This window comes from Pestalotiopsis fici (assembly GCF_000516985.1).
Source record: "Pestalotiopsis fici W106-1 unplaced genomic scaffold PFICI_Scf_2, whole genome shotgun sequence".
NCBI lineage: Eukaryota > Fungi > Ascomycota > Sordariomycetes > Amphisphaeriales > Sporocadaceae > Pestalotiopsis > Pestalotiopsis fici.
Window position 1 is genome coordinate 3,636,672 of NW_006917092.1, and position 17,015 is coordinate 3,653,686.

General features: G+C 49.0%; 7 protein-coding genes across 7 annotated transcripts; 4 read left to right on the forward strand and 3 right to left on the reverse strand.

Annotated features, from left to right (window-relative positions):
- Window positions 1–633: 633 nt before the first annotated feature.
- On the reverse strand, window positions 634–3,354 carry PFICI_03300 (uncharacterized protein; the record flags this gene model as incomplete). Its single annotated transcript, XM_007831881.1, has 1 exon — window positions 634–3,354. One exon carries the CDS (start codon window positions 3,352–3,354, stop codon window positions 634–636), a length of 2,721 nt encoding a protein of 906 aa, XP_007830072.1.
- Window positions 3,355–4,088: 734 nt separating this feature from the next.
- PFICI_03301 (uncharacterized protein) lies at window positions 4,089–4,963 on the reverse strand (the record flags this gene model as incomplete). Its single annotated transcript, XM_007831882.1, has 3 exons — window positions 4,089–4,260; window positions 4,293–4,848; window positions 4,906–4,963. The coding sequence occupies 3 exons, from the start codon at window positions 4,961–4,963 to the stop codon at window positions 4,089–4,091; spliced, it is 786 nt and encodes a 261-aa protein (XP_007830073.1).
- A 608-nt stretch (window positions 4,964–5,571) lies between these two features.
- On the forward strand, window positions 5,572–6,089 carry PFICI_03302 (uncharacterized protein; the record flags this gene model as incomplete). Its single annotated transcript, XM_007831883.1, has 2 exons — window positions 5,572–6,019; window positions 6,070–6,089. The coding sequence occupies 2 exons, from the start codon at window positions 5,572–5,574 to the stop codon at window positions 6,087–6,089; spliced, it is 468 nt and encodes a 155-aa protein (XP_007830074.1).
- Window positions 6,090–6,484: 395 nt separating this feature from the next.
- Window positions 6,485–7,243, reverse strand: PFICI_03303 (uncharacterized protein; the record flags this gene model as incomplete). The annotated part of the gene is made up of 1 exon (XM_007831884.1): window positions 6,485–7,243. The coding sequence occupies one exon, from the start codon at window positions 7,241–7,243 to the stop codon at window positions 6,485–6,487; it is 759 nt and encodes a 252-aa protein (XP_007830075.1).
- Window positions 7,244–10,021: 2,778 nt separating this feature from the next.
- On the forward strand, window positions 10,022–11,619 carry PFICI_03304 (uncharacterized protein; the record flags this gene model as incomplete). Its single annotated transcript, XM_007831885.1, has 2 exons — window positions 10,022–10,707; window positions 10,770–11,619. The coding sequence occupies 2 exons, from the start codon at window positions 10,022–10,024 to the stop codon at window positions 11,617–11,619; spliced, it is 1,536 nt and encodes a 511-aa protein (XP_007830076.1).
- Window positions 11,620–13,512: 1,893 nt separating this feature from the next.
- PFICI_03305 (uncharacterized protein) lies at window positions 13,513–15,259 on the forward strand (the record flags this gene model as incomplete). Its single annotated transcript, XM_007831886.1, has 7 exons — window positions 13,513–13,635; window positions 13,699–13,849; window positions 13,917–14,101; window positions 14,163–14,267; window positions 14,324–14,709; window positions 14,776–14,843; window positions 14,898–15,259. 7 exons carry the CDS (start codon window positions 13,513–13,515, stop codon window positions 15,257–15,259), a joined length of 1,380 nt encoding a protein of 459 aa, XP_007830077.1.
- Window positions 15,260–15,970: 711 nt separating this feature from the next.
- PFICI_03306 (uncharacterized protein) lies at window positions 15,971–16,945 on the forward strand (the record flags this gene model as incomplete). Its single annotated transcript, XM_007831887.1, has 1 exon — window positions 15,971–16,945. One exon carries the CDS (start codon window positions 15,971–15,973, stop codon window positions 16,943–16,945), a length of 975 nt encoding a protein of 324 aa, XP_007830078.1.
- Window positions 16,946–17,015: the final 70 nt, after the last annotated feature.

A 17,015-nucleotide genomic window follows, 5' to 3' on the forward strand; every position in this document is an offset into this window, starting at 1 on the left:
TGCCCTTCATGTATCCTAGTGGTTCATGTTTCTCTATCACATTTGTAACACGATATAATCGAGGCCTATATCGCTTCGGCATCCCCCAATCGGCTTGCCTCTCTATCTTCCAGCTAGTAAGTGATCGACTAGCGGTATAATGCGCCGCCAGTGGGGGGCACCTTTAGTGGGTGGGAATGGAGAAGACGGGTGTAAGGGTACACTGCATAAGTGGAAGGAAAGTGGGGGTTTGATCACTGTAGCCGCTGTGGAATTCGGCAGGCAACTGGCCGGCAGCGAGGGTAGCGCTGGGCATTTGCATGCAATTCCCAAAGAGAGCAAGCCCAGATCCGGCTGCGCTAGAATCTTGTCGATGCCTTGGAGCTCATGCACATCGCAGAGTTATCATAGACGTCCAATCGAAATCTGCACGAATTGTAATTGTACAATCACCCTGTAAGGGAGATGGAATCGACATGGTGATGAAGTAAGAACAATCGCTAAGGGTGGAAAATCTCGATTCACAGGTCCCTAAGAATCTTCATTTGCAAATACCTAATCTGGACAAAATACGACGGGCTCTTTGAAATCCATTTCGTCGCCGTCGTTGGCTCATATAGTTTCCCGCGTGTGCTGTCGTCGCAGTGAAGTTGGTCAACATTTGGCTACAAGGAACCTAGTATAACAAATTGACTTACCTGACCTGGGCTGATCCAGTTCCAATAGAGTGTCCTTGAATGATTGGAAATCTTCACACGCTGGGCCAGTGAGCGCCTGAACATAGTCGTAAGCACGCTGGCAGTATTTCCTGATTTCGGCTGGCTGATTCTGGCCGGACAGCAATGGTTGCAGATTCCACGTTGCGCGGATCGCAGGACAGGAATTCATCGCCTGAACATGACCCATGGCTCGTTCGTACCCTCGGAGCGCTCGCCCGAACATGCCCAGCGCCTTTCCCAGTAGGCCCTGGTTAGTATAGAGGAGGCCTAGATTGTAAACCATTCTCAGAGTTTCTGTGTGGTCTGGGCCCCAGGCCGCTTCATACCCTCGGAGCGCGCGATTGTACATGCATTCGGCCTCTTGAACCTTGCCCTGGTTGGCGTACAATACACCGAGGCTGTTCACCACGTCAAAGGTTTCTGCATGATCCGGCCCCAGTATCTTTTCATATCCCTGAATCACCCGCATAAAGATGGCCTCGGCCTCTTTCTGTCTGTCATGGTAGGCGTACAAGACCCCAATTCTGTGCAAGGCCCAGTTCAAGTCGTCGTTATCCTCTCGCAGGCTAGCATAAGCTCGTATTGCATGAGAAAGAAGTCGTCGTTGGAGTAGCCATGAGTCAAAGTTGTTCTGCGTTGTGATATTCGCCGCTATACATTTCAGTGCAAGCGGACTCAGTCGTCCATCCGCATTTGATAACAGCGTTTGGGCGATCCAATCATGCAAAGAGTTGTGGATGCGATATGTATTAGAGTCTGTTAGCCATGAATTCGAGGTCTGCAGCTCGACAAGTCTATACGCATGCAACGTATCCATCGCCATATTGAATGTTAACTCGTCATCCAATTCATAGACCCACGCTAGGCCTTTCTGTTGAGCACAGGACCGGACGAGTTCGAACCATAGGTCGTCGTTGTCAAAGTAGGCGTACAATTGCAGCAAGTGAGCTGCAACAGGGCTTTGAATCTGGACTTTCTCGTATGACAGATTCCACACGGCATGTAGCGCGCGATCTTGGTGTGAATCTAGTCGCGAAACGCTTGATGAAAGCCGCTTTTCAAGAAGGAGAAGGTACTCAGCGATCGTTATTGAATTGTGTCGTAGGTACGATCCAGCTGTAGAAATGGCAAGAGGAAACTTCCCAAGCCTCTCCAAGAGGCAAGCCACATACTTGTCTTTGATGACAATCAGTATTGCCCAATACGCTGGGGAGAACTCACCATCTTGTAGATCTTCTCGACCAGAGGTAACAGAGAGAATCTCAACAGCCTCGCCGATTGACTCGAGCTTATTGATTGAAATCGAATAACCTATATTTATCTTTGGTATACGTGTCGTAATGATAATAGAGCCTCGATTTGCCAGCGGAATGTGATTGCGAATATCCATGTCCAGATCGTCTGCATGACTGTTGGAACATGCATTGCCGTAGTTGTCGAATATAAGTAACCAATTCGTGTTACCCGGAAGGCTAAACCACATCTTGACAGCCTCGACGACATCTTGATGTTCGTGCTGCAAGTTGAGGGATCCAAGGTAGTTGGAACCAGGATTTCGCCGAATGATCTGCCGAGCAACGTTTGTGAAGCTCTGTTGGATCGAGGCAGTATTCTTCATATTGACAAAGAAGACATCGTCATAATGATTTTGGTAGCGCTTTGCATATGACATGGCAACATGTGTCTTACCGACGCCTCCCCGACCATGCAGAACGACGACACGGTGGGTATCACTAGGCGCCAATATCCTATGTATTTCTTTCAATTCTCTTTCCCTCGAGGTGCAAACATATTTTTCGTAAGGCCCAGATACTGCGGATGAATGTTGTCTGCAGCTTATGCAGGGTGATCTTTCCAGCATATTGTTTCGAATTCTTCTAGGCACAATCTCGCCTTTCTGGAATTTGGTTTTCTCAATTTCTTCTCGTAGCCGTCTCATCGCGTTCGTTTTGCCCTCTCCGTAGATCAGCGGCAGATAAACATCGAATATGCCAAGCAGAGAATACGCCATGTCCTCTTCATACTTCGTCCGACGATTACGTATCCATGATTCTCGTTCGGAAAGAGAGAATTTGCATAGCGGTGTGCCACGGAGGGCGCGCGCAGGAATATGAGTGATGTCGCATATTAGCGACTCCAACGACTGCTTGTCGCCTATCCATATCCCTTCTCGCGAATAGAAATCAACCTTCTTCGGGGCAAGTAGCTCTTGCAGCGTCCATCCACGAGTGAACCATCTACTGTTCCGAAAGGCAATCTCCCATGGTGCAGCTTCTCGCTTTGTATGCGGCATTGGCGACTCTTGTTTCGAAACATCGTCAAGGTAAACATAACAACGGCTTGCATCACGGTACCACCGGAACATGCTATTGATGGCATTTTGAAGTTCGACGTAAGCAAGCTTGTCGACACAGCATGTATCAATCCAAAAGTGTTGCAATCCATGTTGTCTCGCTTGATCTGCACAGAATTTGATTTTCCTGTAGGCGGCCCTATTCTGCCAAGTGCCTTCTCCCTCTGATTCAATTATGTCGGCAAACTTGATCTCATCCGTTCCCCAAGTGTGAGAAAGTATCGCATATGGAGGTATGTCGGAACAAGAATCAGATGTGAACTTGTATCTTGATCCATCGTCCTGGTAGAGTAAGCGCATCATCATGACTGGGAAATGTCAAAATGAGAGTATGTCAAATTCAAGGGACTGGCTTGAATCAAAGACAAGAGAATGGTATAAGACCAAGAAATACATCATGCACCAGGCGTCATCGATGCTGATGCGAACCGTGGCGACTGCCATTCGGAATTTGGTGCATGCATAATGGCCAAACAGCGGAAGGCTACCCTTGGATGCCTAACGCGGGACCGACGATTGCCTGCATTCTGTCCCCATCATGTTGGAGATCACCATGGGTCCAGGCGGTAATAAGCACCATGTCAGCATGTCCGCTTGCCACGTTGACGTACTAGCCCGCCTTAAAATAGCAAAGGACAGTGATCGGCCTAGGTGCATGAAGAGCTCTTAACCTCATTCGCTGAGGATTATAAATGGAGATTTCCGAGAAGGAAGATGATACTATTCGCGAGTAGAAATCGTTCTGGCTATAAATGGATTGATTTGCTGCGGTTCCTGTAGACATGAGGACAAATCAAGGGGGGAAAAGAGAAGAAGAATAATGATAGTTACTAAGTCAAGTGTCCCCAACATGAAAATGGAGATTGACATTTTATGTACCAGCTCATCGGCCAAACTGACAAGGCCACCAATTATAAATATATTTTCGTGCGCCCACATCCGTCTTTACTATCAATGCATCTATATCTTAATCTATCCATCGTCTTGCCAATAATCCCACGATTTCGTCAAAGCCATTGAGCTACTGCGTCAATTTCTCAATGCATCATCGTCATCTCCTGGCAACCTTGTAATGTCGCTTTTCGTGAGTCCTCTATATTTCTCTTCTGGGATACAACCAAGCCTAGTGAAGGGTCAGTTTGTTTTTCTTCTTCCCTCTTTTTCCACGGACCATCCAAATTCAATGCAATAGTCTTCTTTCTGGAGCCGCTTAATATGCTGGGTGCTTGGTACTTACACACTGGGTCCAACCTTGGCACTCCTTGAGGCCGTAGAATTCCTGAAAGCTCATAATGAGCGGGTGCCATTTGTCAGGATCGACCCGATTTGCATATCCTTCCATGCGAAGCTCGTCATCAATGTGGATACGGAGCACTCTGACTTCGATGGCTAGTACAAGGCCACAGCGGTCGGGCAGGTCTGGTCGCAGATTGGTGACCTGTAAGAATTGACATTCCATCTGCACGGGACACTCGGCGATGCGCGAGGGCTGCACAAAGTCGGACGGCTGCGGGCTTAGCTGGGCCTTGGTCCACTTGTCCTTGACAAACTTGTAGTCTCGCGATGCTTTGGAAGCTGAGACAGGGTTTGATCCGGTCGTACCGGCGAGTTCGTTGACGGCTGCTACCATTGTGTCGCTTGGAAGATTGAGGACGCACTCTTTTGTGCGCAGCAAGTTCTCTGTCGTCTTGGATGTTGCATCAAGACCCAGCACGCATGAGTGTCCCAGCCAGAATGCCGAGCTCATTGGAGCAATGTTGGAAGTGCCATCTTCGTTCTGACTAGTAATCAAGACGACTTTTTTTTTGTCTGTTAGTTATTGGTCAATTACGAACTCTCGGGCGAGTGGATTACCTGGAGTTCCCCAGTAGAGGATCGCAGGCGAAATGACGGAGTGAGTGTTGGAAGCCATGATCTTTCTCGTGAATGAAGTTGAGTTATAAATATTATTTTGTGGTTCATGTGACTTTTTTCACTGAGTGTTTGACGCCTATTTATACAATTGCAAGTTCCTATTGTGTCCGCTGCCGAGTGCATGTCCGCGGAGATACACTCGTTTTCCCCCAGCTTCGTAATCATCTTGAGTCGTTTGTGCGTATCTTGGAAAATGAATCATGGCAGATTATTGTGGGATATTAATGTTGCTGTTGAACCCGTCTTGCGTCTTCATTTGCAACTTCAATAGCAAGCGTCAAACTGCGGGGTTCTGTAAGATTTGCCGTACTAGACTCTGATTCGTCACTTTGATGGCAACTCAACGTTGATTGGCCACTTCAATAGCAAGCCGGTGATGACTCGTCGGCCCTTGGCGGAAATATGTCTTTTTTTTTTTTTTTCCCTTTCCCTCCACGCGGCGAGGCCAGAGTCTCTATCTTTCAACTCATTTTCCGACTTGACTTCAATCATATCGTTGTCAATTTATAAGCAATAATTCGTTCAAATCAGCACCGCCAAGTCACTCATACTATCCTTGACGGCGCGCGAACCCCTTGGCCGAGTTTGGTGCCAGTGACTCAGAAGATGACGCTAGCTTACCGAGAGGACGGAGCCAAATGGAGAGCAGTCCAGCAACGCGAGCGCACGGCCGATGGCTCCTTTGTCTATGCAGTTCGAACAACCAAGATCTACTGCCGACCAGTCTGCACCGCCCGGCTCGCCCGGCGCGGCAACGTGGAGTTCTTTGACTACCCACGCGATGCCGAGAACGCCGGCTATCGTCCGTGCAAACGCTGCAAGCCCCAGGGCGGCGTCATGATGCCAGAAGCCGCCGCCACGACGAGGATCAGGGCCTTGATAGAGCAAGAGACCCGGCAGCAGAGTTCGCTCGATCCCATTGATCGCGACCTTGGAGACATTTCCAAGACAACCAGCCGCCTCGCTTGCAAAGCTCAGGTTTCCAAGTGGCATTTCCACCGAACGTTCAAGGAAATTACGGGCTTGACCCCTTCCGAGTACTTTGCGCAACAACGTTCGTCAAGGGCAAGCAATAATGTCAGCACGTTGCTGCATCAAGATCAGCTTTCGACTACTACAACTGAATACTCTCCGCATATAGATGCTACCTCAGATGTCCCGACACCTGGGGTGGGTGAAGGGGAAATATACAGCAATTTGTTTGATTGGTCGTCATTATGCAATGACCTCTCGACTGAAATAGTATTGCAACAAGACGATTTATTTCTTTTTAATGATGTGTCAGCAAACTTTTGTCAAAGAGAATACTCAAGTACAGGGGTTGAGCTCGGATCTAGTTATCATTAGAGCTTACTCACCTAGACAAGTCGGATGAATAATGACAAGAAAATTCAAGTGATTTTATTCCCTAGTATACTAATAAAACCAAGCTCTGTCTGACCCTTGGCGCATGTCAATTAAGCGTCCCGAAGGAACATGATTGCAAAAACAAGTAAAATGGAGGCTTCGAGAGGGTCAATTATTGAAACTTTGCGAACACTTGACCCTTTTCCATTCTTTCCCAATTAATTGGGTCATGAGAGCATAGTATGATCGTCGGTTGCTGACTGGCGAACTGTCGAACTTTAGCTAGAGTTTGTAATGATAGTTCAGGCTGCCATGTCACGCCGTCCGCAACATTGTCCCGAATATTCCTTTCACTGCACGATACATCAGCCCCAATAAAGTAAGTGATCCCATCGGAACCCTTCACAATGATAGAAGCGTGACCTGGGGCATGGCCAGGAGTTGGAACTATTGTGATTGCCCCGTCGTCTGTGATGGATAGAGACTTGGCAAAAGGTCCGACAGAAATATGCTGGTAGTCGAAGAGCTCTGGTTTGAACCAAACAGGCCACTGGTTGGGAAGATAGCCAACCTTGCTTCCGATCAAACTTGTGGCTTCCTTGTAGTTTTCTGCAGACACGAGGATTCTCGAGTGAGGGAAGTGGTGTAGGCCACCAGCATGGTCGTGGTGCAGGTGCGACATGATGACTGACTTGATATCCTTGTCCGGATCCAAACCCATAGACTTCAGACGTTCGCCTATTTCTTCATGGGGAGCAACAAGCACCTTGACGTTGTCCCTGATTAACTTGGGCAGATAGCCAGGCACGGAATTTCGCCACGTGTCGCCAGTGTCCACAAGGTAGTTGCCAGTGGAGTGACGAATCAGAAATGCAAATATCGGCCACGGCTCCGTCCATCGATTGTCTCGCGCCATGTCAAGCTTGCGCATGATTGTGCTACGCCCAGGTTTGCCCACCGCTTGCGACTGCTTCACAATGACTTTCCCAGTCTCAATCAGGGTAACGTCACAAAAGTGTCTCCCATTTGGAGCTGAACGTGAGAAGGCCGCAGTAGGATGGAAGAAGAAACGATTCGTATAACTTCACGATTGTTGAGGCGGCAGCTGCCAACGAAGTGACTTGCGGAATTGGCGTAAAGACATGTTGAATTCGTCAATAACGATAAACAAAGTTGCTAGAATTCTCAAAGGCGACAGCTTTTGTGTATTTTGGTTCCGAAGCGGCTTGTATTGATAACGGATTGATTTTCGATGATATGAATTGCCATTCAATTCGTACTGCACCTTCCCGTGGACCTCTCGGGAGTCGGAACCAGGCGAAACTGGGGCGCATTCGGAATTCCGTATTCGCCGGTCCAAACTCAAATGCGAGCACTGACTTGGCATATGTCGAGAACCCCCCGCGTAGTCTGCCACCACTCGGGCTTTAGCCACGGCCGAACCCTGATCCACAAGACCCGGGTCCCCCACCGCTTAGGGGTTGGGATGATAGCTCTTGCTACCGCGTGGCCCCGTTGCCGACCCGAAAGCAATTTCTGCGCAGATTCAGCCCAGTGGGTTTCTCATTGACCAGTTCGTGAAGAGGCTTCAAGCGGCGGTTTGCGATGAATTTGGTCGAGTGGCCGGCGGAACGACGCATTTGTGCCGAGGTCGCGAGTTCTGTCACGCAGTTGTGCTCTCTAGCCTGAGCGCATTGCTGACATGTTAAGCGGCAACTCCTGACATCAAGAAGTATAAATCTCCGTTTTTCATGGGCGTGACGGTCAGTGAGGCGCACGCATACCCAGGCATAATCGAGTACGATCACCAACTCGGTAGAATACACAGAAGATTTGGCCCTATTTGGCAGTAGTCTACTCAGCATACCGCCTACAATCGATTCGGACTAGGACTATGCAGCATCTCCACAAGCGCAGTGGCAGCCAATGCCCTACCCCGCGATTGCGACACGCGCTAAAACCACTGTTATAGTAATCCTGACATTTCTGGTTGCTAAGATAAACTCGCAGGCATCGTCTTATAATCAAGCTCCACAAGGCATTTATAGATCAGTATCTCTATATTGCACTTCACGAATAAGGTCACCGATGCCCGGCTTAGACAGGCGCATATTCGAGCCGGTATCGCATCTGCCGCTGGGTTATGCCGCAAGGACTCGCAATATTGATTAGCTCGGTATTCCCCCGGTCTGGAGTTTACCTTGGTTGTGGATGCCGGATTTAGGATAAGGAATGCTTTATCACTCGGGCCTAGCACCCAACCCGGGAATTCGACCTTAGCTTAGTACTGTACATTTGTCAAGATATGACAATATGTTTTGTCGCTCCAAGGTATCTCGGTGTTTGTGCTGCGTGAATCTACTCGGCAGTGCATCGCCTCGCTGACCATTATTGCCGATTGTACATGCACGCTGTGTTCGAGTGATCAAGCAAATATGGAGACCTTTCAAGGCAACTTGGTAGGTCCTGGTTAGTACATAGTGACCTTGTCGACATTCCCCGGGCGGACTTCTCGAAAGATGCTGTGCCGAAAATAAAATGCCCCGTCCATGACCATCAGCGGTAAAGAATGCTCAGCCTCACAGGAAGATGGGTTTGGTCGTTTGCACAAGAAAACAAGTCCTGGAGCATACCCTGCTCATCGCCATAGTCCTCGTACAACCCCTACTCAACTTTCCTCCGCTGCCGGGTTTGCACATTGGTATTGAGCTAAGTCTTGGCAAAGGCAATGCGTAACATGAGGAATAAGAGGAACCAGGCTGTACGATATAAGCCACGTCGGTATCTGTGAGCCGCTGGGTGGGCTACGAGGGTTCTTAGCGTGTTACATGTGTCACGTAATCTATCGGTACCATTTCAACCAATTGTAAGGCGTAAAGAGGACGCCTCATCCTTACTCAATACTTCAAAAGTATGCCATCTAACCCTCACCGAACATTTACCCCGGCCCATGGGGAAACAATGCCACAGGGAATCAAGAGGGATCATCGACGACAGACCAACCAGGTTGTATCATTCAGGGATGCATGGCGGCCATGGCCAGCTTCAGCGACTAGCTCCAACAATATGATTTCTACACAATAGCCCGTAGCTCAGGCAGCGTGCACACCCCTTTAACGGGCTCTCAGGGGGGCCTAGCAGGGCTATGCCCTTCATCTAATGGCTACTGGCGAGTACATGTCGATCGATGTAGATACCGCCCCCCTGTGTACACATTCAAATGTGACGCTAAGCTGACATCCACAAGACAGCACAAGTGCGCAAGTCGGACTTGACATTTTTAAACACCATTCCTGTCCAAATCCTAGCGTGTCTCCCCTAGAAAGCAGTCTCAATCTTCACTTCCTCTGAACCGACTAATTTTCGGCTGACATTACCCAAAAAAGTTCAAACCCTTTTCAAAACGATTTAATACTGACTCTCTGTTACCATGGGTAGCCATACCGGAACCTGGTTGCCTGCTACATTATTGATAATTCTTGGGGTCTTGACATCCTCAGCCTCTTCTTGTGATTCTTGTCAATTTCGAAATTTTTTCCCTAGTTGGTCCGGTGAACTAGAATCACTTGGAGACAATGACTGCTCTACGTATCGGGATGCTTATTTCAACGATCGAACAGCTACCGGATACACAGACCAAAAAGTACGATATTCTTACAATTTGGCAAATTGCATGTTGCAATCTATGAGCGAATTCAAAAAAGTTGAAATGGGCGTGGTGGCTCTCGTTCTTGGTTTACTGCCAACTGTTTTCATGCTTATAGGACCCGAACCCGAGGATATAAGCCTCCTCGCGTTCCGTCGACCCATCCTAGCAGCATTTCTTGCGATTTCTCTCCCTTCGTTCCCTATCAGTATTGTATCTACAAGTTCTACAGCCCTGCTGCGCCAGCCAATTGGTCTCCCGTTCCAACCATGGTTCCCGGCTAATACGCCCACATGGGGCAAGGCTCTTTTATCAGCATGCGAATACGCCCTTGCAGGAGCTGCAGTGGCAAACATGGTCTTCACTGTCTACCAACTGGCATTCTGGGCGATTTCCGTGTCAACTATCGCTATACAAAGTGGTGTCCTACCGTCGACGTATGGCCCCTTCATGTGGCTAGGAATCAACCTTGTTGTGCAGGCGATCGGATTTTGGGTCTTCTACTTAAGATATGAGAGAGGTCCGGACTTATCTGGGAATGGATCTACGGGTTGCTGGCTCTCAAGAGAATTGACACCGTGTATTTACGGCCAGCCCATGCGGCTTCGATTTGCTGAAGACACATATCTATGCATGATATTGTCGTCATTTTTGACCATCGGAGCCGTTGTGCTATTAGTATTCACGACGATGGTTTTGGCCGGCCAAATATTCATCTCCCTCGGAGACGCAGTAGCTATTGTTGGCAGGTTACTGATCGGAGCTTTGGTATGCCGTACCATACTAGCGTTCGAGCTGCGATGTCTAAGAGAAATCACGAACAAGGTGGCAGTGCCCTGAAATTTAGAAGAGCTGAATACAAGAGATCATTCTTGCTAATGGAGGGAATGTGGACTCGATACTTTCCGCTATCCACATATGTCCGGGACATCACCTCTTCCGGCCGTCTGGGTACTTTGCAAAGGATCATGTCCGAGCACAGTCTGGCATACGTCGACCTCGCTCCGGACCATATCATGGTCAACCCGGATCTCGCTGGCGGAATTCTGCTCGACGGTGGGGTTTACAGTCTCTTCTGGGTGTTCCAGGCTGTGTATCATGCAAAAGATTTTCAATCGCGGCCACGTCCAGTGACCCATTCATTTTGCTCCAAATATGCCTCTACTGGCGTGGATGCAATGACGACAATCTTGATGGAGTTTCCCAGAGCCGAGAAATACGGCGGGCCTGTCCATGCCGTTGCCTCAACATCATTGAGCTTATCTATTGACGCGGTTGCTATGAATGCTGGATGTGAGATGCCCAATATCAGGATACAGGGGACGATGGGTGAAGTACAGATTTTCCCTCCAGCATACCGCCCTACGAAGACGAGGTTGATATTGAAGGATGGCACGGTCAAGGAAAAGTCTTGGCCACAGCCGGGACCCGGTGTTGGGAGCGGATGGTATAATGGTTACGGTTCTACTATTCATCCCGAAGGTGAGGGCCACGGATTATTCTGGGAAGCAGATGAAGCCGGAAGGGCTATTTGTGGTGGCCAAAAAGATAGGCTTTCGAGGGATTTGGAAGAAAGCATACTGGTTCTAGAGATCATGGATCAAGTGCGAGCAAAAGCAGGACTGGCGTACCCTAAGGCGGTTGAGAGCACGGAGTATTAAAGAAGAAAAAACCTAAGTTAGGATCCAAACCTTTTTGTCTTATTCTTTATTGCGCGGATATGAATATTGTCAAATTGTAGGAATAAGTGGAGCGCTTCTCCACACATGTATATATCTTTGACCATCCAACCTCTGTTGGATGTGAACAACTCAACTAATACATCAACTATTACCCATACCTATCATATCTTTTCACAAATATAGCATTTGTTATCATATGTAATTTCCCGGGTCAATATATGTGCTTTTATTTCATAACCGCAGGCGTTCAAGCCTTCTCAACACCCTGGATAGGTCCGAGCCATGAACAAAAAGAGCAACGGGGAGCTGTGGCTGCGTCGGATGATCGTCGATGCATTATCTGTTTGCCGTTTTAAACGCCGCAAAGGTTGTCCGGAGCAATGACCTCAAGGCTCCAGGGTCCTGATAAGTATTGTGTACCTGTTGAGCCACATCTGTCCGTGCGTATGGCGGCGAGACCGCTGGTGCTCGAAATTGCCCCGAACACCTGATTACGACTCTGCTGGCTGGATGAGGTAATGCAAGTCAACGGATTCTTTTCTTGCACCCGGGGCAATCGCCAAACACGCCCTCAGCTAAGACGATCGTTGGGAGCACAGCCATGACCATGCACTTGCTTGATGTGAATGATATCGTCGCTTGATTCAAAGTCATAATGCAAAAAATAGGTGCTCTGGAGATTTCCACAAAAGCGTGTCGCATTGGCCGACTTGCCATCACTGGAGTGCTCCTTATTTATGACAACTCAGTCATTGCCAATCGTCCATGCGGGAAGGGTAATCCTTGATTCTTATGTACTCGATTGATCACTTGTCTTTCCATCTGCTCTTGGATATATCGTGTGCGGAGATGAAAGTAAGGAGATCAGTCCCCGACTAGATGGGGAAATGACATGGGATTCTTGGTCGAAACGGTTTTCCCATCCCACGACCCTGTGCTTGCGGATCGTGGGGGTGCTCATCAGGGCCGAGACCTTCTTATCACCGTTAAGATTTTAAGCTTTCCGTTGTGGGTCTCGCGCATCTATCATCCGTGCGAAGCGTCAAACACTCCGAAGTCCGGATGAACATTCTTGACAAGCACCAAGTTCCAAGAGCCCTTGGATACACGTAAAGATGCGGGTAAACATGCAGCTTTCCATTTTCTAGTCGCCAAAGAAAAAAAAATTCATTCAGGATGCATCGGCTTTGTGTCCTCGGATATAAAAGAATTACCACGATTCCGCCGAATGCATCACGCGAGACCACCAAAGCACTCTGTAGAGTGCCAACCTTTTCATGTTCCTGCTTCCGAGGTGGGGGCACACACCCATCAACGAACCCCAACTCCCATTCGGAGGGACCAATCGTACCCTGACGATAGGACAACGCCTCTCTTGAAGCGAGGACTTGGGCCTCTCCGCTTAACATAATCGATTTGCTACCCCGCGCAGACAATCGTCAGTACATTGCTGAGCTTATGCAATCTTCTGCATGATGTTATGAAACATTCTGCGGACCCCGTTCGATTCGGCCGGGCCGTGCGCGAGAGACGGTCCAATGATAGAGGGCAAGGCGCCTATACACTGCGATAAGTATTGGTGCCAGCAACCATCGCCTATTGTGGCAAGCGCACAGGTTTAGTTTTGGGACTGAGTGTAGCAGCAATGAGGGTGTACAGCTCTCCTGTTGTCATGTGAACGTTAGAATCGCACATCGAGATGATGAAGAGTATATCTAGACGAGGTAGACTCGCGGTCCCGGCTCTCGGTTTCTGTTGAAAACGGGTTCTCCAGCCTCGATCGACTCCTGCTGGCCAGTGGCGCATTGAAAGCCCATACTCAATTGAAGCTATACAACGCGCCTGTAAGCAAGTATCCTGATCTAGGCCACCATGTTGTTCTTGAAACAATTGGCAACTCTGTTGGTCTTTGCGATGGCGCCGGCAGTCAACGCTCAGAATGCCACGACAGCTATAACACCAATCATGGTGATTGGCGCTATGCCGCAATGCGCTGTAAGTGAAAAAAGACGGTTCTGACTCTTGGCAATCTCATCTACTGACGAGTCCATTGTTCAGCAAGTGTGCCTCGTTGCCGGCATCGAGACTGCAAGCTGCTCCATGACCGACATTAGCGCCTTTGCGGACTGTGTTTGTCTAAACGTTGGACTTCAGTCGGACTTCAACAAATGTGTTCAGGACAGTTGTGCTTCCATGACTGACTGGGGAAGTATGTTATCTTTTGAACCTGTGTCGTGTTTGATGTACAAATGGCTCATATTATTACCTAACCTTAGCCGCACTGGGTATAGAAGGAGTGCTATGTGAAGCCTATCCCAAGGAAGATCGCACATCGGTTCCCTTGATTGCTGCGATTGTGGGTATCGCCATTGTTGTGCCTTGTGTCGCTGCTAGACTAGCCTCACGACTGCGTTACACTGGAAGACTGTGGCCAGATGACTGGGTCATGATATTCACCGCTGTGAGTGCAAAGTCTATATACACCTGTTTTCTTCTGTCAACTGTGCTCACATCACTATCAGATCGTTTTTCTTGGCCTGGCAGCTATTCTCATAGTCAGCGCACGACTTGGACTTGGTGTACACTTCTGGAATATGAAGATTGAAAACGCCATCCCTTTGATGCAGGTAATTATTCCTCAAATGCAAAACCGTACAGGGTCGGCCGTTCTAAAACATATTAGATCTTCTTTGCCTCTCAAGTCATGTATATTGTGGTTACCTTTGCTGGGAAGCTCGCCATTTTACTTCTTTTCTTACGAATTTTTGACACTGGCAGCAAAAAGACGTTTGCGCGGGTGATCAAAGTTTGCATAGTATTGCAGTGTCTCGACAGCCTCACCTATCTCTGCCTGATCGTTACGGAATGCATCCCCATTTCTGCAGTCTGGGACAAGTCCATTACAAGCCCCAAGTGCTTGGATCTGCACGCGATATCAGTTGCAGGGGCTATCTCATCCATGACCACCGATGTCATTTTGATGGTTCTCCCGATACCAGTGCTATGGACACTGCAGGTGAGCCGGGCCAAACGCATAGGCCTCGTCTTCCTCTTCGCTGTTGCATCGCTGTAAGTGCATTCTGAGCTTGGATACGACCATCGGGCCTTTCTTGCTAATCTGTGGCACTTTGATAGTGGCATCGTAGCTAGCGCTGTTCGTTTCAGCTACCTGGTGAAATTAAACGGAGATACTGACGAAACTTGTATGAACTCTTTCAATCATGCTTTCGTCTGACAATATCACTGACTCCAAGCAGGGAACAATGTGGACGTGACGATTTGGAGTCTCGTCGAGATTCTCTGCACCATTGTCTGCGGTAGTATACCAGCCATGAAACCACTTCTGACTCGGGCTGTCCCAACGGTCAACCTGTCCATTTCATGGCAACGGAACTCAAAGGGATCGTCAAACCAGTATGCCAAAGCCAGTCAGCCATCAACTGGGACTTCCCAGTCCAGCCACAGTCACAGTCGCTCGTACGACCAAAAGTCAGACATCTGGTTGGAGTCTTTGCCCTCAACAAACATTCAAGGTCCATGGAAGACGCCTATACGCTCCCACACAGGCCCGCGGCATGCCGAGTCGCAAGATAGATTGTATAAAGGATATGAGATCTGAGGAGGAATCGTCAATGTTGAGGGCCACGATCGAATTTCGCATACATGCTACGTCATGAATGGTGTAATGGATTAGGGCGGACCCGGAATTCTTCTGAAATAGCAAAAATTACAACAATAATACCCTTGAACTTGATATTACCATGGATAACCTGTACTGTCCGCAGCTTCCTACTTGTCGCATTGCATTGTGAACGTAAGATTGATGACTCAACAGATGACTAGTAGTTCATACGTGGAGCCATTTGGTCACAGCATGGTGCATGATTAGCAAGGGGATCTCTATGGATTAATGTGTTTGGCTGGGCAGAGAAGCTATTTTAGCTAAAGACGGGCTGCTTTTCATTGCTCACGGCTTTAAGTGCTAGTCCACTTGCCGTGCGAAAAACGGTATACTCACTAAATCCGGGGAAGCATTTTCCTAATCGGGTTGTAGCTTCTTTCGGCAAAGGTCCACTGTTTGGGGTGATTATAATGCTGGACATTCTGGACAATTTTTTAGCCATTAAATCCGACGTCGCACAACTGAGTAGGTATACTTGGCCAATCAACGGGCATTAAAGAATGTGTATAGAGGCTGCCGATGGCGTCGAATTGAGTCTATAAATATAGCCTAGACGTCCACGACCCGAGTGATTCAATCGCATCACAAAGTCATTCTAACTAGCACATCATTTACTATACCCGGATACAATCGTATAACATAAGCACCATGACCAACATTCTCATCAAAGATGCAGCACAAATTCCTGTCGCGGATCCGATCCCGGCACTTTCAATCAGTCGAGTGACCATTCCAGCGCCAGAAAGAGGTATCCCCATTGAACTGCGCATCACGGCTCCAGCTGCGGGCAAGGACATACCAATCATTCTCTTCTCTCACGGTCATGGCCCATCGCTGTATGTCCCATCCAAGGACGGCTATGGACCCCTGGTGAACTTTTACGCAGAGCGTGGTTTTGCCGTCATACAGCCTTCGCACTTGAACTCCAAGGTTTCGGGCCTGGATCCTAGTGCCCCGGACGGGCCAACCTTTGCGCGGTCGCGTCCAGGGGACATGAGTCTCATCCTAGACCAACTTGATGCCATTGAGTCTCAGGCTCCGTTTATCGCCGGCCGCCTAGACAGAAACAAGGTTGCGGTCGTCGGTCATTCGCTAGGAGGGGCCACGGCCGGACTTCTGCTGGGTGCACGATATCACAATCCCGAAGCCAACGTGGCCGACGTTGACTTGAGCGACAAGAGGATCAAGCTGGGCGTCCTACTGGGAGCGCCCGGCAACGGTTTCGAGAGCCTGACCGAGGTGGCCCGCAAAAAGTTCTCCTCGGCGCTCCACACGGACTGGACGCACCTGGCGACGCGGACGCTGGTCGTTGTCGGCGACGAGGACGAGTCCGCCTGGACCATCGGGGACGGCGCGGACTGGCACCGAGACTCGTACCGCTGTGGACCGGGCGCCGACTACCTCTTGACGCTGCACGGGGGCAAGCACGGGTTTGGTGGCGTAGCTGGGTGGGATGCCAAGGAGACGGACGACGAGGACCCGGAGAGGCTGGCCGTGACGCAGCGCCTGACTTGGGCGTATATTCGTTCTGGCTTGTATCCCGAGGATCCTGCTTGGAAAGTTGCGTGTCAAGCGCTGGAGGTGGTGGCGAGCAAACACGGTCATGTGGAGGCAAAGTCCTAAAGCCTTTGTAGATGGTTGGGAAATTCAGAGTAATATTAGGCAGATCAGACAGCCTCAGTCTTGTTATTAA